The sequence below is a fragment of the Solea senegalensis genome, linkage group LG19 (genome assembly GCF_019176455.1).
Source record: "Solea senegalensis isolate Sse05_10M linkage group LG19, IFAPA_SoseM_1, whole genome shotgun sequence".
NCBI classification, from domain to species: domain Eukaryota; kingdom Metazoa; phylum Chordata; class Actinopteri; order Pleuronectiformes; family Soleidae; genus Solea; species Solea senegalensis.
The window spans coordinates 8,738,206-8,756,416 of NC_058038.1; the positions used below are offsets into that span (position 1 = coordinate 8,738,206).

An 18,211-nucleotide genomic window follows, 5' to 3' on the forward strand; every position below is an offset into this window, starting at 1 on the left:
GTGAACTGGGAAAAGAAAACATCACTGTCCCCCCACCATCTGTACTTGCATAGCAAACTCATGGACTCATCTGGGTTTATTACAGATTTTTGGGACTTCACCAATTCGGGGATCCCAACTCACATTTTACACATCTGCCACGTTCACTTGCACGTCCCACTTTATGTCCATGTGATGCATTTGGTTAGGGCGACACCTGCTGATTACAAGGTGGTACTGTATCACCCTCCAAATACACTTACATGCAACTTTATTAAGTACAATTGTTCAGCTGGAAGTTAGCATCATTATCTAATCAAGGGGAAGCTTATGCGATTTTGAACATGGCATTGAGTATTTCAGAAACTGCAAATCTTTGGGGCAAAAGTGCCTTTTTGATGCCAGAGATTATAGTAGAATTGTTACTACAGGTGGTGAACTCCAAAAGCATAACGCAGAGGAAGCCAGGCTGTATTAAAGAACAATTAAATTGAATGCAAATTATTAGTAATAACAGGTTAGCAGGAGTGTTGAGATCTCAGAGTCCAGAAAAGGGGGGCCAAGGGATATGAAGTAATGGAGCCAAGTTCCAAAACCAAGCCAGCTGGGTGCAGAAAGGAGCCAGGTCAGAGACTAGAAGCAGAGGAACAAGGCATAAGAAACAAAATCCAAAAAGTAGACTCTGTGTTGAAAGAGGAACCGTGTATTTGTAAGCAGAGCTTGACGAGGATGCATGGTAGCTGGTCACCTGGCTCCTACACACCTGACTCCACGCTGGCAATCTCACACACACACACACACACACACACCAGAGAGGGGGAGGGGGGAAAGAGAGTCTGGCAGCTAGGCAGGAGCAGAGGCCCTGACAAGGATGGACAGACTGGTTTGAAATGAAAGAAAGGCAACAGTAACAGTTACTCATAAGAGTATCTAAAGCAAAGTGTCGATACATTTGTGAATCTGGATCACTTTTTAGATCAGCACCACATTCTAACATTTTCTTCCATAGGCCATAACCTACATACATCCAGAAATGTAATCCAAATCTTTAATATATTTTTGTAGTTCTACTGCTCACAGTCAAACATGGCCAAACACACAACCTCTTTGGAATAAAAAAACGCCGGATCAGACATGAACATACCAAATTATGAGACTTGCTAGCAGATATCAGGAACAAAAGGTGGAACTTAAAAAGATCATTAATAAGCAGCAGGAACTGACACTGAAGCCCTCCCATAGGTCTTTATTTATTTAATGTTAAACAGCTTAGCTGATGTATTTTTCCAAAGTGTGCACTCAGTATAAAAGGTGAAATCCACCTACTATTTATTGAAGTAGAGAGCTAAATTTGTGGTTTGCTATAACCAAGCCAAACAATCAAAGCAATCTCATCCATTTTGCAATGCTGCTTAAAAAAACATAAACTGAATAAAAAGGGCTGGTTTTGGACAAGTGTCTGTCTTGGAATGCTGTTAGAGATCAGTCCAATGTAAATATATTCCAGGTTTTCTATTTATGGCTTCAACAGGGCCCGGCTTCAACAATGCTGTATTTCTCGTGTCCTTCGTCCACTTCTGTGTAACCGGACTGCTGCTTCTGAAACTTCAGTGAAGGCCAGTAGCTCTTCTGTCGCTTTAAAAAACAAAACAAAGCAACATACAATGGATTAAATATGTGTGACGAGGACATACTGTACATGCCAGTGAGTCACGAGTCGGTGGTGTTTTCTATTTAGTGCTCACCTCAATGAGGTAGAGTGATGACGCAACATTAGGATGGCAGTTGATATACAGAGCGACAAGTATCAGAGCCAAGAGTAACGCAAGAGCCACTGCAAGTCCAGCTATCACTCCTGTGTTTACAAAGCCTTCACTCTTGACTGAAGAATCTGTTTTCACATCTGTATTAAAAATATGAACATGAAAACCTGAAAAAAATCCCCTCATGTATTAAGACAAATACAGATTTTTAACTCACCATTGCTTGTCTTAAATATATATTTGGTGTCATCTGGAAAAGACAGACGCAAATCATTTAAGTTGTTCTAATTCAACATTTGAGCACCAGAGTGTGCAGTGTACATGAAAAATTAGCTGATTCAAAAATAGAGGACACAAGGGATAGGGCAAGATGGAGGCAGATTATCCAATGTGCCGACCCCTCAGGGGTGGAAGCCAAAAAAAGAAGTAAAAGAACAAAAAACCTCACCATCACCTTCACAGCCTTTTTGTAGAGGCGTCAGATGTGTCACATCCTCAATCTCTGGTGTGACAGAGGAGCCAGTGGGGCTGTCATCCCCCGTGTAATCCTCACAGGTCGCGTCTTTGCTCTGTCCACACAGAATAAAACAGATGCTTGGGTCTCAAAAATGAACATATACATGAGCAGGTTTTCTTACATGACATGCAGCAGGAATACCTCCTCTGAACAGGTGTAGTCCAACCATTCCTGCCTGTGTCTATCCATGCCATCTGAACACCTAAAACACACCAGGTGCACGTGAATGCAAACACTGGAACCTGTATTATTTTAATAACAGAGCCATAAGAATACCTCACACACCTCTGGAGAACATGACACCAACTACAACCTGAGGTTTGGTTGGACGAGAGGCAGAGCTCACAGCTGTCGTGTCGCAGACAGGCTGGACATAGAGGAGGACACAAGAAGTGAGAAAACATTTGGTTAAAATTCACATTTTTTGCAATTCATTTACATGGGAATGGTTCACTTACTCGGCAGTGCAGTGAACTCAACAGCAGAGTGGTTTGTGATCTTTGTCGTGTCCATTTCGACCCGGTGGTACTCGTAAATCGTCCGCTGTCGGGAATCTGTTGTCAGAAATAAGTTATTGGACAATTCAATCACAAAAGTCAATGGAAATGTACAGTATATGTAGCAGGACATTATCTCTCACCTGGTGATTGAGTAGGGCGTGATGTGACCATAAAGGCATCGGATAAACCGACCTTCACTGGATGCTCAGTGGAACTGATCACAACTAATGACAGTGGTATCTGGTGAGCAGAGAGAAAAGATAACCCACCTATGCTCAGTATAATAAGAACAAGAACTAGGATAAGTGCTTTTGAAAGGCTGCAGAGGAGTAAAAGAGAGCATCTCACGTCTCTGTAGCTGAACGTGATGGTTCCCGTCTTGTACAGTGCGGCCTGAAAAGTGAAGCCTCCTGCTGACTCTTTGCCCGGGAGTCTGACCCGCTCCCACTGGACCACAAACATCTCACCTGAGGAGAGAACACCGTCAAACAAGTGACAAGGAAGTCTAAAAGTATCATGACATGTTTAATTATATCTTACCATTATCTAGGTATTGCACAGTGGAGTCTTTGGAGAAGCTGGGGTCAAAATTAGCCATTAGCGGGGCGATGTACTGTGTCGTGGTCAACATGCGGTGAGCGATGTCCCCTGTGAAGATGAACCCTAAAAAAAAATCCAGATGAAAAATGATGCACTGCTTTTACAACTGGTTTACACTCTGAACATATGTTGTAAAGGTCATTTGAGCATCTGCTAGAAATAAAAAAATGTACCTCCCGTTGCTATGGTAATCTGCCTGAGGTAATGTCCGTAAAAGGGAAAGTCAAATGACAGGGCGACCCTCTGCAGAAGGAGCAGATACAAACAAAGACACAGGGGAAAGAGAGACATTTGAATGTAACTGTATTTGAATCAACATTTGACAAATAGCAGTGTCTGATTCTGAGGTTTTAAGTTTTTATCCTATTTCTCTACAGTCACATCTCACTGTATTGTCATTGTATTCAGATTCACTTTGTTTACTGTAAACTCTGCCTTTTAGGAGGTCAAATGCTCTCAGTGCTCTCTATAACACGGCTGTCACCTCATCAGCAAGTACTAAAGTAGTGTGATTGAGTTGAATATCTATCACTTATGTGTCACTGGTTTAATTCCAGTTGCTTCTTCAAGGCTTGCGAAAGCGTCTTTATAAACCCATACTGTACAAGTGAGCAGCACTCTCAAGCCACTTTGTTGTGACAAACATTTTTCCCAGTCTGATGTAACTATTTTGCAAAAGATCAAATTAAAACCTAGACACAACTTGACCATACATGGCTGCAAACTTTCCAAAAGCAGATATTTTACTGAAGATTTTTCTGCAAAATTCACATTATCAGTTTCAGGATCAATGGGCAAGTGGGAAAGCTGCAGCTGGAACCGCCGATAAAGACGAGGACGTTTGAGTGCAGTTTTAACCATATCAAAATAAACCCAAACTGATTTCCCAACCTGCAAGCATATTTTTCTAACTTTGTTTATAGTTTGATGGAGGAACTGTTGCTCCGTCTCCTAGACTGGTGTTGCTTGTACTCCAGATAAACTTGGGGAAATCCTGGCTTCAGTCCACCTATGTTCATGCATTATGCGTGACCTGTATTAAAGGGAGCTGTGTGTGCTGCACAGGTGCCAGGTGTTGGAAAACAGAGGTTGAGGTTCTGACATCCACTGGAAGGCCTGCAGCTCTTGGCATGTCCCAACATGCGCCAGTCCTGTAGCTCCCAGAGCAGTGATGAAAAAATAAATCTGAAAAAATAGACCCACCCTCACACAATGTGGCAGAGCATGATCTCTTTGACAAATCAAATCAGTGACTGTGTTTTTAAATTCTTGGTACTGCATTATTTCATAAAAAAGTGAACTTGTTTAGTTCCATCAAATACTATGAATCCACAGACATTTGAATTATAGATGTATGCCAATGAACTTTGAACTAGGGACCTCTTGATCTGCAGTCAAATGCTCTACCACTGAGCTATACCCCCTCCACGACTAACTACCAACTGATAGCTCATGACCTCAATAGATACATTCAGAAATGATTTGATAATCTTCACAAATAAAACAAATCCAGTAACATCAGATAATGAATATGTGTAGTAGTTTTCAACAGATTTAATGGGTGAAAGATCAGGTAGTCCATGATTTTTAGATATGTATAGTAGCAGCTCTGGCTTACCATATCTGACCTGTTTTTTTAAACAATCTCTTTATTGAATTTTCATTTTATGAAAAAGGAAAAAACAACATACAAGAACACACAGCCACAGAGAAATGTGTAAAAAAAATTACAGAAGTGTATAAACAAACACTGTCAGGGCAAATTTGCCAATCTATACATGCTTACTCCAAACACCTATCCCAACAAAAGAAAAAAACAAACAAACAACATGGCGGTGTGGGGGCCTCCCCAGTCCCCAGTGAAGGCACCTAATCATGAATCTACAGAAGTGACATTATCATATAGTCCAGAAAACAGGAGCAGAAGAAACTAGGTTGTGCAGAGGGTGCATCTATATTGTTCCAGGCCCGTCCATCAGGCGTGACAAGTCATTATCCTTTATAATTGATAAAATGACCCCATACAGTTTGAAATACCTCCTGTCTGTCCTTGAGAGTGTAAGAGATTTTTTCCAGCGGTAAACAAGAAGTTAACCACAAAGCAATAGAGGGTTTACCAAAGTTTTTCCATGATAAGGCTATAGTCCTTTTTGCTTGTAGGGAACATATTTTTCTAAACATATTTTCATGCATCTTTGTTCTATGACCCTCTAGGTAAAGAGCCTAGGTTCCAGTTCTAAACTAATTGAAAGAATCTCCTGTATGTACAATCTAACCTCCCCCCAAAACTCCCTCATTCTTGGACAATGAAATAAGAAAGGGAGGGGGTCAAGTATTTCCTAACCTCTTGCCAGACCCCAATCATATTTTTAACTATGGGATTAGGGCACAATATTTTGAGTTTTTTAGATTTATCCGAGTATAGATATGTGGGGAATGGGAGATTTAGGGAGTGTGATTCAATATCTTTCCATGTCAAGGGTTCGTCATTGTTGAAGTAAAACATAAGCATCCTTAGCTGTACTGCCCAAAAGTACCGCAACAAACTAGGGCACTGTAACCCTCCTCTATCATAGGGTAGGTATAAAAGATGACAGGCGAAAACTAGGGCGTTTGTGATTCCATATGAAGTTATTAAAAATTACTTTCATTCTGGGGAAAAAGTCTGAAGGAGGCAGCAGGGGGATATTCTGAAATAAATATAAAAGTTTGGGGAGAACGTTCATTTTAAGTATATTTATTCTACCAATCAGAGAGACCCGACTAACCCATAATTGAATATTGGCTATAGTTAGCTTTTACTACGTCTTTCAGTTTAGGAACAATTTGAATGCCCAAGTATGTAAAGGAATCCACTGATCTAAAATGGCGAACATAGGAGGGTGGATCTGACCTCTCCCCAGAGTTGAGAAGCATTATGGAAGATTTGGAAGTATTCATTTTATAGACAAATAACTTAATTAGGTTCAGGAGAGAAGGAATAGATTTATCCAAATTTCTAAGGAAAGAATAACATCATCTGCGTAAAGAGCTATTCGGTGATCACATACTCCGATGTGTATACCCGTGATACCTCTATGTCCCCTCACAGACATGGCAAGCGGTTCGATTGCAAATATGAAAAGTAGAGGGGACAGAGGGCAACCTTGTGTACAGCTTCTTTTGATTTTTATCGGTTTCAAAATGTTGTTGTTTGTAATAATTTCTGCATAGGGATCATTATACAAAAGCTTAACCCAATATCTGACCTGTTTAAAGAGAGAGGGGGCACCCAGATTTGAACTAGGGACCTCTTGATCTGCAGTCAAATGCTCTACCACTGAGCTATACCCCCTACACCTCTGACCATCAACTGACAGCTCATGAGCTCAATAAATACATTCAGAAATGATTTGATAATCTTCACACAAAAAAAACACAATCATGCAGAATTCAGTGACATATTTAAAAAAAAGTTTGTCACTAAAAACCTGTCTTACAGCTCATTGACTGCATGATCATATTAATTTAACTGTCATTTTGAAGAAAATTGATTTTTCTGCTGTGTTGCACAGCAATAAAATCCAGTAACATCAGAGAATGAATATGTGTAGTAGTTTTCAACAGATTCAATGGGTGAAAGTCCGTCAAACAGGTAGTCCATGATTTTTAGATATGTATAGATATATAGTAGCAGCTCTGGCTTACCATATCTGACCTGTTTAAAAAGAAAGGGGGCACCCAGATTTGAACTAGGGACCTCTTGATCTGCAGTCAAATGCTCTACCACTGAGCTATACCCCCTATACCACTAACCAGCAACTGTCAGCTCATGAGCTTAATAGATAACTAATAAAAAATAATAATCTTCACAATATATATATATATATATATATATATATATATATACATACCTGCTATATATATTATGGATGATAAAGAAATGTTTGGCTATAAAAGCCACATCACCGCTTGCACTACATTACACTACACTGGACCATTTGACCTAAAAATGGAAAAAAGAAAAAAGAAAAGAAAAAAACCCAGAATAGAAGCTTCTGGGCTGCATGTTTTCACAAGCAGGGGGCACACAGAATTTAACAAGGGAACCTCTGGATCCGAAGTGACACACACCCTGCTTGGACTGTTAAATATGATTGAAAATAAATGACACATAGACTTGATAACAAATCATTTGAAAATGAACTGTGTACTTTGGTCGAACACACTACTTTTTTTGAAAGTGCTCCACTTACAAACTATCAGTCAAAGAAACCTGTAAAAACACATCTTGCTATCAAAACAGTATGTTAGCCTGCTGGCCTGTGCAAAAAAGAAACTGTGCTTAGTTTGGCTTAATTTAAATATTTGATTATATTGATGACATAATATGATAATGGACTTTGTTTCGGCATTTTATCTAGGTTTAGAAAGTTCATACTCTGGGTTTCCAGTGCAGTGGATCCCTTTTAACACCAAAAATACAGTTGTTTTACTGTAATTCACGTACTCACAGAGCTGCAGATTTTTAGATTGAATTTAATTCTGAATTGGAGGCATCTTTCAGATAATAAAGAGGGTACTGTTATGGTCTCTTTCAGCAGTGTCTCAACATGAACATTGAAAACATGTGCTTTCTCTACAAACTCTGTTTGCACAGCAGAGGATTCCTCACTAACAATCAGACACACAGGGGGCACCCAGAGTTGAACTGGGAACCTGTCGATCTGCAGTCATATGCTCTACCACTGAGTTATACCCCCCTTTCCTAGTGTTTTCTTAATAAAACTTTAAATAATTGTTATAAAAATGTGTTTTAAGATCCCAACAAGCAACCATCGAATATCTTTTCATATCTTTTCTCTATAAAGTTGATATAGCGGGTAGCACGTAGAAGAATGTACATCCACAAGAGAGATGTCTGTCAAGGTTCTAAGTCTTCCAGACTATTGCACTTTCAGGTGTTTAATTAGAGGCAACTGGACGCTTTAGAAATAATGCAGATTGCTTTGAGATCAGTAAGTCTGCATAGCACTGGGACAAAGCATAGCAGTTATAGTACTGTACAACCTCCCTGACCAGAAAAATGAAGAAAATTGATTTTTCTGCTGTGTCACACAGAAAAAAATCCAGTAACATCAGAGAATGAATATGTGTAACGTTGTTTTCAACAGATTTAATGGGTAAAAGTTGATAAAACAGGTAGCCCATGATTTATAGATATGTAGAGTAGCAGCTCTGGCTTACCATATCTGACCTGTTTAAAGAGAGAGGGGGCACCCAGATTTGAACTAGGGACCTCTTGATCTGCAGTCAAATACTCTACCACTGAGCTATACCCCCCAACATAAACACTACAATGTGCTATTGGATTGGTAATTGTGGAAATACTATTTTCAAACAGAGCATATAGAGGTACTTGTGTTTTTTTATGTGTGAGAGACTTACCACAGCCTGTTTGTATGAATTTGATAGAATTCCATGGACTCTAACTTGGCCGTGCCGGATGTCACTCATGTCTACCCACAGTTCCTGTGCGCGCTTGTCCTCGGGGCCAAAGCTACGCCATGTGTAATATTTGCCAGAATCCTCCTTCCAGAAAGAACAACACAGGGGATCAGAGGTTGCCATGGTGTGACTATGTCATACAGTCATTAGCAGTTCACTATAATATACACAGTTGAATCATATGCTGTCATGTGCTTCTCCAAGTGAGTGTTGAAAAGTAAAAGTGAAGTTTGCTTTCCAAAAAAAGGGGGAGGTGTTTAACTCCAACTAAAACAAACAGAACATGTCAAGAGCCCAAATCATAATAAACGTCACAATCCATTATATTAATAAGAAACACTGTGGTGCAACACTCACCACTACACGTGTCATGTTGTCTGGAAGGGTGTCGATGGTTAGCTCTCCACCCAAGACCCCCCTGCTTATCATAGCGTGTCCCGAGGGAGACCTCTGTGCTCTGTGAGGATGACCCTCACCTCCCGTCATCTCGTCACGCTCCTCTGAGGTCACACTGTACAAATAATCTGTCAAAAAATGAAAAAAAAATATGAAAAATATCAGATTAGTATCCCGTTGTGCATTTTTACCTCTCAGATTCTAAACTCACTGATTCTCAGTATAACACAGATACAAAATCACAGCAAAGCTTGTGTTCTCTGCTCGCACAGCAGAACCACACGCTGTTGTGAAACCGATGACAAATTTATTCAAACTCTTAAGACTGATGTTTACAGTTGAGGCTCAGAGCTCGGTTTGTCAGCCTAACGAGGAATTACGATTTGCTTTTGAAATTGTCAGTCGTGGCCTTGTCTGTTAAATCCATTGTTGAATGAAGACGAAAACAATACAAGCAGCATTTAGTGAAGCATTCTGAGGGAATCCATCCAAACAATGTAAACCATATGTGGTAAAAAACAGGGGTGGGATGGTTTTCCTTCAAGCCACATATTTAAAGCAGGGAACAGAGGCTGTGATTCAAAAGCCACACTGACGCAGGGGGTTCCTTTGTAGAAGATGTTTATTTTAGCACTATGGTTTTCTGTAGAGTGTTGAAAATGCATGTGTGAAGTGCTGGAACATTTACATCAAGTCTAGGACGCAGGGTCTGCTTTAGGCATGGGCCACCTACAAACTGTAGGTCTTTGCTTGGCACATCAGCAGCTGGCGAGGCCACACAGAGGAGGAAAACATAGTTTGGTTTGGAGTCACCCCTAATCTTTACAGGAGAAAAAAATTATCACCCCCAGGATGTTATGATACCAACAATTTGGGATTCAGCTCTCTATCTTGAGCTTGTCTCACAAAAGTTCATGTGCAACAGATGAACAGGCAATCTCCCCATCTCTGGAACTTGTATTGACACACATTTTATTAAATTTAATAACCCTCTTTCCCTCTTTCTCTTTGCAGCATAGGCACTGCAGCGTTCCAAACCTTGGACCCTGGAACACTGCCCTGCATGTTTTAGATGTTGCCCTGCTACAACACACCTGATTCAAATGAATGGGTCGTTATCAGGCTTCTCCAGAGCTTGATGACGAGCTGATGTTCCCTGAGGACCAGGGTTGGGTGTGCTAGAGTAACAGACTTTTTCAAAGAAGGAATCTGAATGCAGAGCAACTTAGAGGAACAGGCAGTAGGAGTATCGAGCCCAGAGGAGGTGCACAAGTGTAGTTCTATCTCAGATCACTTCATTTTTATAGAAGGCTACAATGTTATTGAATTTATGATGAATAATGTCCCAGAAATATGGCCTACCTCACTGTTAAGTGTTGGGACTCAAAAAATAAATGTGTTGTGGTTTGCTGACATCGCACAGGAGTATCAAGGCTAGTTCATCGCATGCATGCACACCGAAATTGCATGTGTGTCCCCCATACAACAACAACAACAACAACAACAACATCACAGCCCCTGACAATCTTCTGCAGCCCACTGACTGAAACCTTAAGAACACACAACACTGTGGGATCAATTATTTCCATCCACACAATAATTTCTTAAACCTGTGTCAAATGTCATTTGAGCTTTAAATCAGGATAATATCTAGCTTTCTCCCACAGACAAAAGACATTGAGAAGACTACGCCTCACTAGAGAAAGAGATTATGATCTCAGTGTGATTTCCCAGTTGAATAAAAAACAACAACAGGACTCTAAAATCATTCAAGTATAGCACGAAGTGAAAAATAATATGTATTTACTGTGAGTGTTGGCACATGACTCACATAATTTGCTCTGCTGTTATTGCTGGTAGAAACCACTCTGTCTATCGAATTTTGAATGTTTTTAGTTAAAACATCTTTTTTTCTTTTAGAGTATTACGGTAATTTGTTGGTGATTTGTTTACATACATTACGGGATGTGACGATGACGTCACGGCATACTATATAAACCCCCGACAACGCGCTGCCTAGTCGCGGGGTGTCTCTTCTAACCCTAGATCGGAATCCCCTCCTGTACCTAACGTCTACTGTTTTCTCCTCTCTGGCTTTCAGTAGATTACAGGAGGTGTTTTCCCGAAGTAGCACCGGTAACCTTTTACGAACCTGGGAAAAAAAGCCGAGGGATTCACTCCGTCACGTTCAGTTTCCCGTCAGGAACACCGTGAAATTCTGCCGTGGTCAGCCCGGCTGCCGCGAAGAGTTCGTCTCTGTTGCTCCGGTGTCTTCATGTCGGGAGTCTCAGGAACTGAGCAGATTAAAACTGAGCAGGGCGAGTCCACCGGACCTGCAGTGGTCCGTGTAGGAGTCCCACGCTCAAACACCTGTTAACCGTTGAGTCAAATCCGTTTGTCTTCTAACGTGTGTTAGCTTGGTTTACGATCCATGCTAACGCTAGCTAGCTTTTAGTACTGCCAAGTTACACTAATCACCTCAGACTCTGGTCATGACTCAGGTGTTCCACAGTTGAAACGCACAATGTCAAAGTGGAATGTAAAATGTAAATTAATTCATTATAACGCTGACATTTTCTTAATTTGCGTTATTGTCACAAACGTTACACTTTTTTTTTGCATGTTCGGATGCTACACACACACCTGGACCTGATTAATGGCTTGATTAATGATATCATTCGTACCACGTGGTAAGGTTTTTTTTTAACTTGCGGGTTTGGTTAGAAGGTAGTTGCTCATCTTGTCTTGATATTTGTTCACTTCAAGAATTAGTAGTATCAACAATAGACCAACAATTACTCTAAACCCAAAAGTATTATTACAACAACTGAAGCTGTATAACAAATAAAAGAAAATTGTGCTGTGGCTGGTTTATCAGGTCTGATGTAAAAACCTGGTGGCACTGAGACCTTGTTGGACGTAAAAAGGCTAGACAGACTGAATATTTTTTATGTTAAAGCCATTTTACACGTATGGGTAATATAATCAATGTATGTGTATAAATGCCCCTATAAACAATTTACCCCAACTTATAAAATGTGAATATTTGCAAGTTTAGGATATTGAAGTGATAATTTTTTGATTTGTTTTTGGTCAGAAAAAGGCAGCTTAATCCTGCCCCACACAAGAGCATTTTCAAATCTTTGTAACCGATTTTCAGTGCTCTAATCAGACGAGACGATCCAGTCATGACGCAGAACCAAACACTTTGCAATTAATCAAACTATTTCAAGGAGGAGATTCCAGTGATTTGGATCTTACAGAAACTTGCTTGATTTAATGTGACTAATGTGAATATAAACAGACACAGAGGTGGACTATCGATGAAGACGAAATTAACTTTTCTTATTGTGTAGTTCTGCTCATGCGCCCAAACAATTCACTCAAATATCACGATTTGAAATCGGGAAGACTGGTGTGTCCAATGATGTTCAAATGTACATTTACATTTGGCAGTAAGTGACTTACAAAAGAGGAATAAGCTATATTAAAGTAGTCTTATGGGAGTAACATCGGAAAGTAGTTTTCAACAGATTTATTACGTGAAAGTTCTTGATTTTTAGATTATAATAGCGGCTCTGGCTTGACATACTTAACCTGTTCAAAGAGAGAGGGAGCACCCAGATTTGAATGCTCTATCACTGAGCTATACCCCCACATGTTAAGGAGCTAGATCAAAAAATTGTGTCTGTTAACCTCTCACACTACAGGACAATTTGGCCAGATAATCTGTTCAAATCAGTATAAAATCACAAGGCACCCGTGATTGTCGGAAAGGTCAGATTGGGACCAAAACCTTGCCAAATATCCTGTAATGTGGGACAGGTTTAAGACAAGTAAAGCCTAAAAGCTACATTCCCTGCTTTCAAGGCCAGACCATAAGATAGAAGACCCACCTGAGATTGTTATGTTCTTCTCAGTGGTTCAGATTTCTACAAAAACAAAAAAACCCAAAACCAAACTATTTGCAGTTTATCAAATTATGCTGACGCAAATGACTTGGAACACATTTGGGACTTTTTTGGCCCCCCTGCACAGTTGTCTGCTTTGCCCAGTTGGAACCTATTCTACGGTAATACGATGTAATGTGGACCAGTCTTGAAATATGTCGTGCCATTTCAAACCTAATAAAGATGGTGTGGTGGTGCGAGTTCAGTAAGATGTTTGCAATCAAGCCAGATTTTGATATTTGCAAAACCTCATCACTTGAATCCACTTGCCCGGGGGTGAAATGCGCAGCTCACAAGTTATGAAAATAAAAGCCAAAAACCTACTCAATAACACACACATTATTGGTGTTGAACATTGATATGCAGATATTCTTCCTTTCTGACCACATGAACCTGTTAAAGGGTTCACCAGCCCATGTCAATGAGCTATCCTTCGTTTAATTGGGTAATTATAATCAGACACTATTTTATCAAAATGTTAAATGTGGATTTATTTTCATAAACAAATTTCTGGAGGCTCCGGGACCCAGAGCTTCTCTTGACACACCAGTGAAATGTTGGTTGATGCTGATTTCAAGCCTGCATTTCTGCCCTAAGTGTGGGAGGCAAACACAGGCCTGTTGCGCCCTTAACTTTGTGCGGTGCCAAACCCCCAGCGCTGCAGCGTAGGTCATCGTCTGGTGAGGCCTGCTTTAGACATTAGCCTGCATTCACCCACGTCTATCACTGATGTCTTCTGCAGCCACTGAGACTCACAATGCGTCATTTGACAATCGAGTGACTCCCCACACTTGACATCGCTAGGAGCTTAATGTATTTGTCCATGGGTGTTTCCCTCCACCCTTTGATTTAATTTCCGAATGCGTCAGTGCCTTCGTGGCAGCTCATTTGTTACACCTACATGTGTGATCTCTGGATCCGCCCTGTTGTGGCATCCATGAGGTAAGGCGAGATACACTGTTGTTTTGGTTTGCAGTGCAGCAGATACACATGCACCCTGGATTATAATAGTCGCTATGGGTGCAGGTGTCAAACGTGTTAAAGTTATAGCTGCACATGTCATCATTCCCCCTTTCACTAGTATTAAAATCTGTGGCAGAAGACCAGTTATGACACCAGTTATTGGATCAGACACAACTCTGCTCCCACTGCCAAGTATTTTATAGCCATAAATTCAAAACAGCACATTAAGTGAAAAACTGCCTTTTCAAACTTCATTTTGACTATTGACTAATCGTATGAATGTATGTATTAACGAATTAATTCTGCGAGCTTACGCAACACACATTGATATCGCACTTATATACAAAGGCAGTTAATCAAAATGGACCTTGGTTTGTTTTAGTAATTCTTGTCATTGTTATTAGAAGAAGCAGGGTGGTGCCTCAGTCTGAAGATACATGCTGAAGAATTGACCCTCACGCTGTTCATCTTGTGCAACACAGCCAACAAAAAAACAATGAGAAGAACAACTGATTTAAGTCGGTGATAAATCCACTTCACACTGGGACAGTGAAACAGTGGGAGCAGCTTTCACTGATGAAAATAATGACAGCAAGTAGAGGTTTAAGTCCACCCTAACACTAACCCTTAAACAGGAACCATTTTTCAAATATAGGCAATGGAAGGGCAGATGTTCTGGCTAAAACTCTGACCTTTCTCCAGACTTTTGCTACCAAACCACAACATTTAGCTGTCTTTTTCTGTGAGTGGTCAGCTCACAGCGGTCTGAGAGGACACACCCTTCCTGAACAGAGGCTAGAGCAATTGGCACGGACGCCTCAACATCGCCCGCAGTAAACATGGACTGCTCATTTCAAGAAGTGGAGTTGGATTGCAGTGTAGCTATACAACTCTGCCATTTATTTCCACAGAATTAAATTAATCTAGAATTATGAGACTTTATCTTAAAGTTTAAATAAGCACAAGGTTGTTATTACTGCTGTAAAAACCCCTAATAAATAACACTCCGGAATCTTGAAAAATTACATGGGAGGATACGAAAACAAAACAATAAAAGAGGTAGAGATATTCCAATTTTGGTCATCTTTAGTTTAGATAACAGAAATGCGTGAGTTATGGTGAAACTCAATCCCTACATGCAAGAAGCTAATATGTTCTTTTTTTGCTTTATTTGTCTGATAAGGAAAAATAATGGAAGTGTCAGTATGAGTATAGGCTGAAACCTTTTCCCACACATAGCACTTTTCAAAATAGAAAAAAAAGAGAAAGAATAGTTATTTAAATATAATTACATTATATTTCTGTTTTGTTATTACAATCCAAATTGGCTTATTGGCAATTATTTCAGCTCAAGCAGCATTCTGGATCAGCTTCAGCCACTTTGTTAAGTAAACCTTTTAGAGACAAGAGGCTAAGGACTGAGGTCAGTGTCCGGCACACAATTCAACTTCAGCTGAGGGATTTGTTTTGTGTTTTTACAGTCGGGTTCAGATGGTGGAGATAACGCTCACAGCACCAAAGTCATGTTTCACAAATGAGCAGCTGAGCATAGCGTACAGCTGACCTCGTTTAGAAGAACATACCCGCTGGTGCTTTTCATATGCAACAAATGTGAACTCATAATGCAGATAATTTTACCTTTCTTTAAGCAAAGATGAATTAAAACGTCTTTCTTGCATTTCATTCTGAATCTAAAATACAGTAACTGATGCATAAATGTTTTTATACTCTGGCTGCAAGGCAAGAAGAAAAACAAAGTCTAATTTTAAACGTGAGACATACTGTTTGTGGGGTGTAGTTTAGACTCTTGCGGAATAGGGTATTTTTTATTGTACACTTTATTGTAAAGTAGGTCAATTACTTTCTTGTGTTAAATGAAACGAGTGTGGAATGCCCATTTGCTGCTCCACAAAGATTTCTATTTAAGGTCTGTGGTTTACAGTAAGTCAAAATAGCAACGAGAGAGAGAGAGAGCGACACACACACAAAAAAATCAATAAATCAGAAGTTTAACTTATCCTGCAAATGGAGAGACTACCATGAAAAACAATTATACTTCTCGGCATGAAATAAAAGTAAATGTTACAGCAGAGTTTGAGATCTGAGCAGACAGTGATGATGGAGGGAGGAAACACACACACTCACCTGTTTGTTGTTGAGTCCTAACTTCAGCCAGCTCTGTCCAGGGAAGACAGACGAACAGCATCACCAAACTGAGCCACATGTTGCACAGCAAGAGAAAGTCAAATGAAAATAAAAGCCACAGATTTGTCTTCACTCGTGTGTCTCCCTTCTTCCTCCCCTTTTGCAAAGAAACACTGTTGCTGTGATCTCATGCACTTTCACCGGCTGCTCCAAATCTCACCCTCTCCACACACCACCCTGTTTCTAACTACACCCTTATTTCTCTCCTCCTCAGTGCTGTCCGTCTGTTGCCATGGTGATTACAGAGCTGATGAGGCTTTGGAGAAGGGGAGGAGGAAACTTTTATCATCTGCAGTGCCTGAACATTTGCTTGTCCTCTTTCTGATCTCGTTCTGAAATTACACAATGTCTTCCCCTGATTTTGAAATTCCAGTACAGTTGTCTGAAATCACGGCATCACACGGTGTGATGAACGTGCAAATAAAACCATGTGATTTTGGCAGTATGGCGCCTCCTTCTGCCCAAAAAGCAGCTGCAAACACACTGAGAAATTTGATGCCTGAGATTAGACATGAAGCACAGACAAAGTACCAAGGCCAGGCCTCTAATCAGTGTGAGTTATGATAGCACATATTCCACATCAAGTCTGTTTATAGCGCTTAAAAACAACAGGCATATTTTCTCATCATCTTTTTGCGGTTCACCTGGAATAGAAGAATCCCCTTTGTTGCAGTTTCCCATACAGTCTAATGTAAAATGTCCTAAATAAATAAATTCTGTGATGTTTATGGCGTGTAAATGAACAATAAAACAAGCTTTATGAGGCCAACGTCTCTCTTTTATCTAGAAAAACATGGGTTCCATGACAGCCGAGTGTTTATCAGGGTCACAGCTGGAGAGGCAATCAGTACCATGTTCAGTGATCTGGACCGCGTACAGTGCAGCGTATACGACAGGTCATACCCACTCCATCAATCAAACCATATACATATCTTTTATCTATATCTAGAAAAAAAAGAATGTTTACTTACTGTATACATTGTCTACAGAGAAAGACATTTGTGTCAAGAAAACCGGACTGAAAATGTGTGTCATTTCACTTATTATCTAATGGATGTGAAAACAGAACGCACTGTTAAGATAAGATTGCAAAGACTAATTGGAGGGGGGAAGGGGTTGTGTGGTGTGTCCCAGACATAAGGCCATTTTAGTTGTGAAATTCACTATCTGAGTTTCCACGAAAGCGGTTTTGTTGCCGAGCTGCATCAACTCACAGTCATGTCATAACACAGAATATTAGCTGCCAACTTTCATGTCTTAAATCAGCCTGTCGAAGCCTCATGGTCACTGCAGCTGAGGACGACAGGAACAGTTACAGTGACTCTCACATTCCAGGAGTTGCAACATGAAATTGTTCACATTCACTCGCTGTTGTTACCGGCATCAGTCACCAGATGTCGCTGGAGTTTGCGGCTCTAAACGTGCCTAATGAGACTTGACTCTTTTTCCACTAAAAACACCAGTCACAACTGGAAATGTACAATCTGTGACAAGCCTGTGTGTCTGCAGTGTAAAAGAAAAGCCCATCTATAGTCTACGGTTTGCACGAACACAAGCTGCTCTAGATCATTCTCAGTGACAGATTTCTAAAACACATCTGGTATATTAGACAGAGATTGATCCATAAAGAGAGCAAGTTTTGGAATAACATGCAGCATTTTGTCTCCAGTTCTTGGAAACTTATATAAAATTAATATGAAAGACCAAAAGGTGAGAAAAGGCTTGGTTTTAGTCTAAACACTGGAGCTGGGAAATGTTATGCAGAAACAACAAGTACTTTTCATTTACACATAGACGCAGATTCCTGATATTTGATAAACTTATAATCAACATGGTTTCTCTGTCGTTCAT

General features: G+C 40.2%; 1 protein-coding gene and 3 non-coding genes across 7 annotated transcripts; all 4 read right to left on the reverse strand.

Annotated features, from left to right (window-relative positions):
• Positions 1 to 1,073: 1,073 nt before the first annotated feature.
• LOC122785401 (plexin domain-containing protein 1-like) lies at positions 1,074 to 16,720 on the reverse strand. 4 transcript variants are annotated; one of them, XM_044051162.1, is made up of 14 exons: positions 16,301 to 16,720; positions 9,204 to 9,370; positions 8,787 to 8,930; positions 3,533 to 3,602; positions 3,300 to 3,422; positions 3,108 to 3,226; positions 2,900 to 2,999; positions 2,718 to 2,813; positions 2,545 to 2,626; positions 2,401 to 2,461; positions 2,197 to 2,311; positions 1,960 to 1,992; positions 1,725 to 1,882; positions 1,074 to 1,614 (listed from the first exon to the last, which is right to left on the reverse strand). In XM_044051162.1, the coding sequence occupies exons 1-14, from the start codon at positions 16,377 to 16,379 to the stop codon at positions 1,504 to 1,506; spliced, it is 1,458 nt and encodes a 485-aa protein (XP_043907097.1). In that variant the 5' UTR covers positions 16,380 to 16,720; the 3' UTR covers positions 1,074 to 1,503. The 4 variants fall into 4 exon arrangements, with proteins under 4 accessions (XP_043907097.1, XP_043907096.1, XP_043907099.1 ...); XM_044051161.1 differs by having other exon boundaries at positions 2,191 to 2,311; XM_044051164.1 differs by lacking the exon at positions 16,301 to 16,720 and adding an exon at positions 11,395 to 11,638 and having other exon boundaries at positions 2,191 to 2,311.
• trnac-gca lies at positions 6,622 to 6,693 on the reverse strand. Its single transcript has one exon. It is a non-coding gene; the product is annotated as a tRNA-Cys (tRNA).
• Positions 7,071 to 7,142, reverse strand: trnac-gca. The gene has a single exon. It is a non-coding gene; the product is annotated as a tRNA-Cys (tRNA).
• trnac-gca lies at positions 8,610 to 8,681 on the reverse strand. The gene has a single exon. It is a non-coding gene; the product is annotated as a tRNA-Cys (tRNA).
• Positions 16,721 to 18,211: the final 1,491 nt, after the last annotated feature.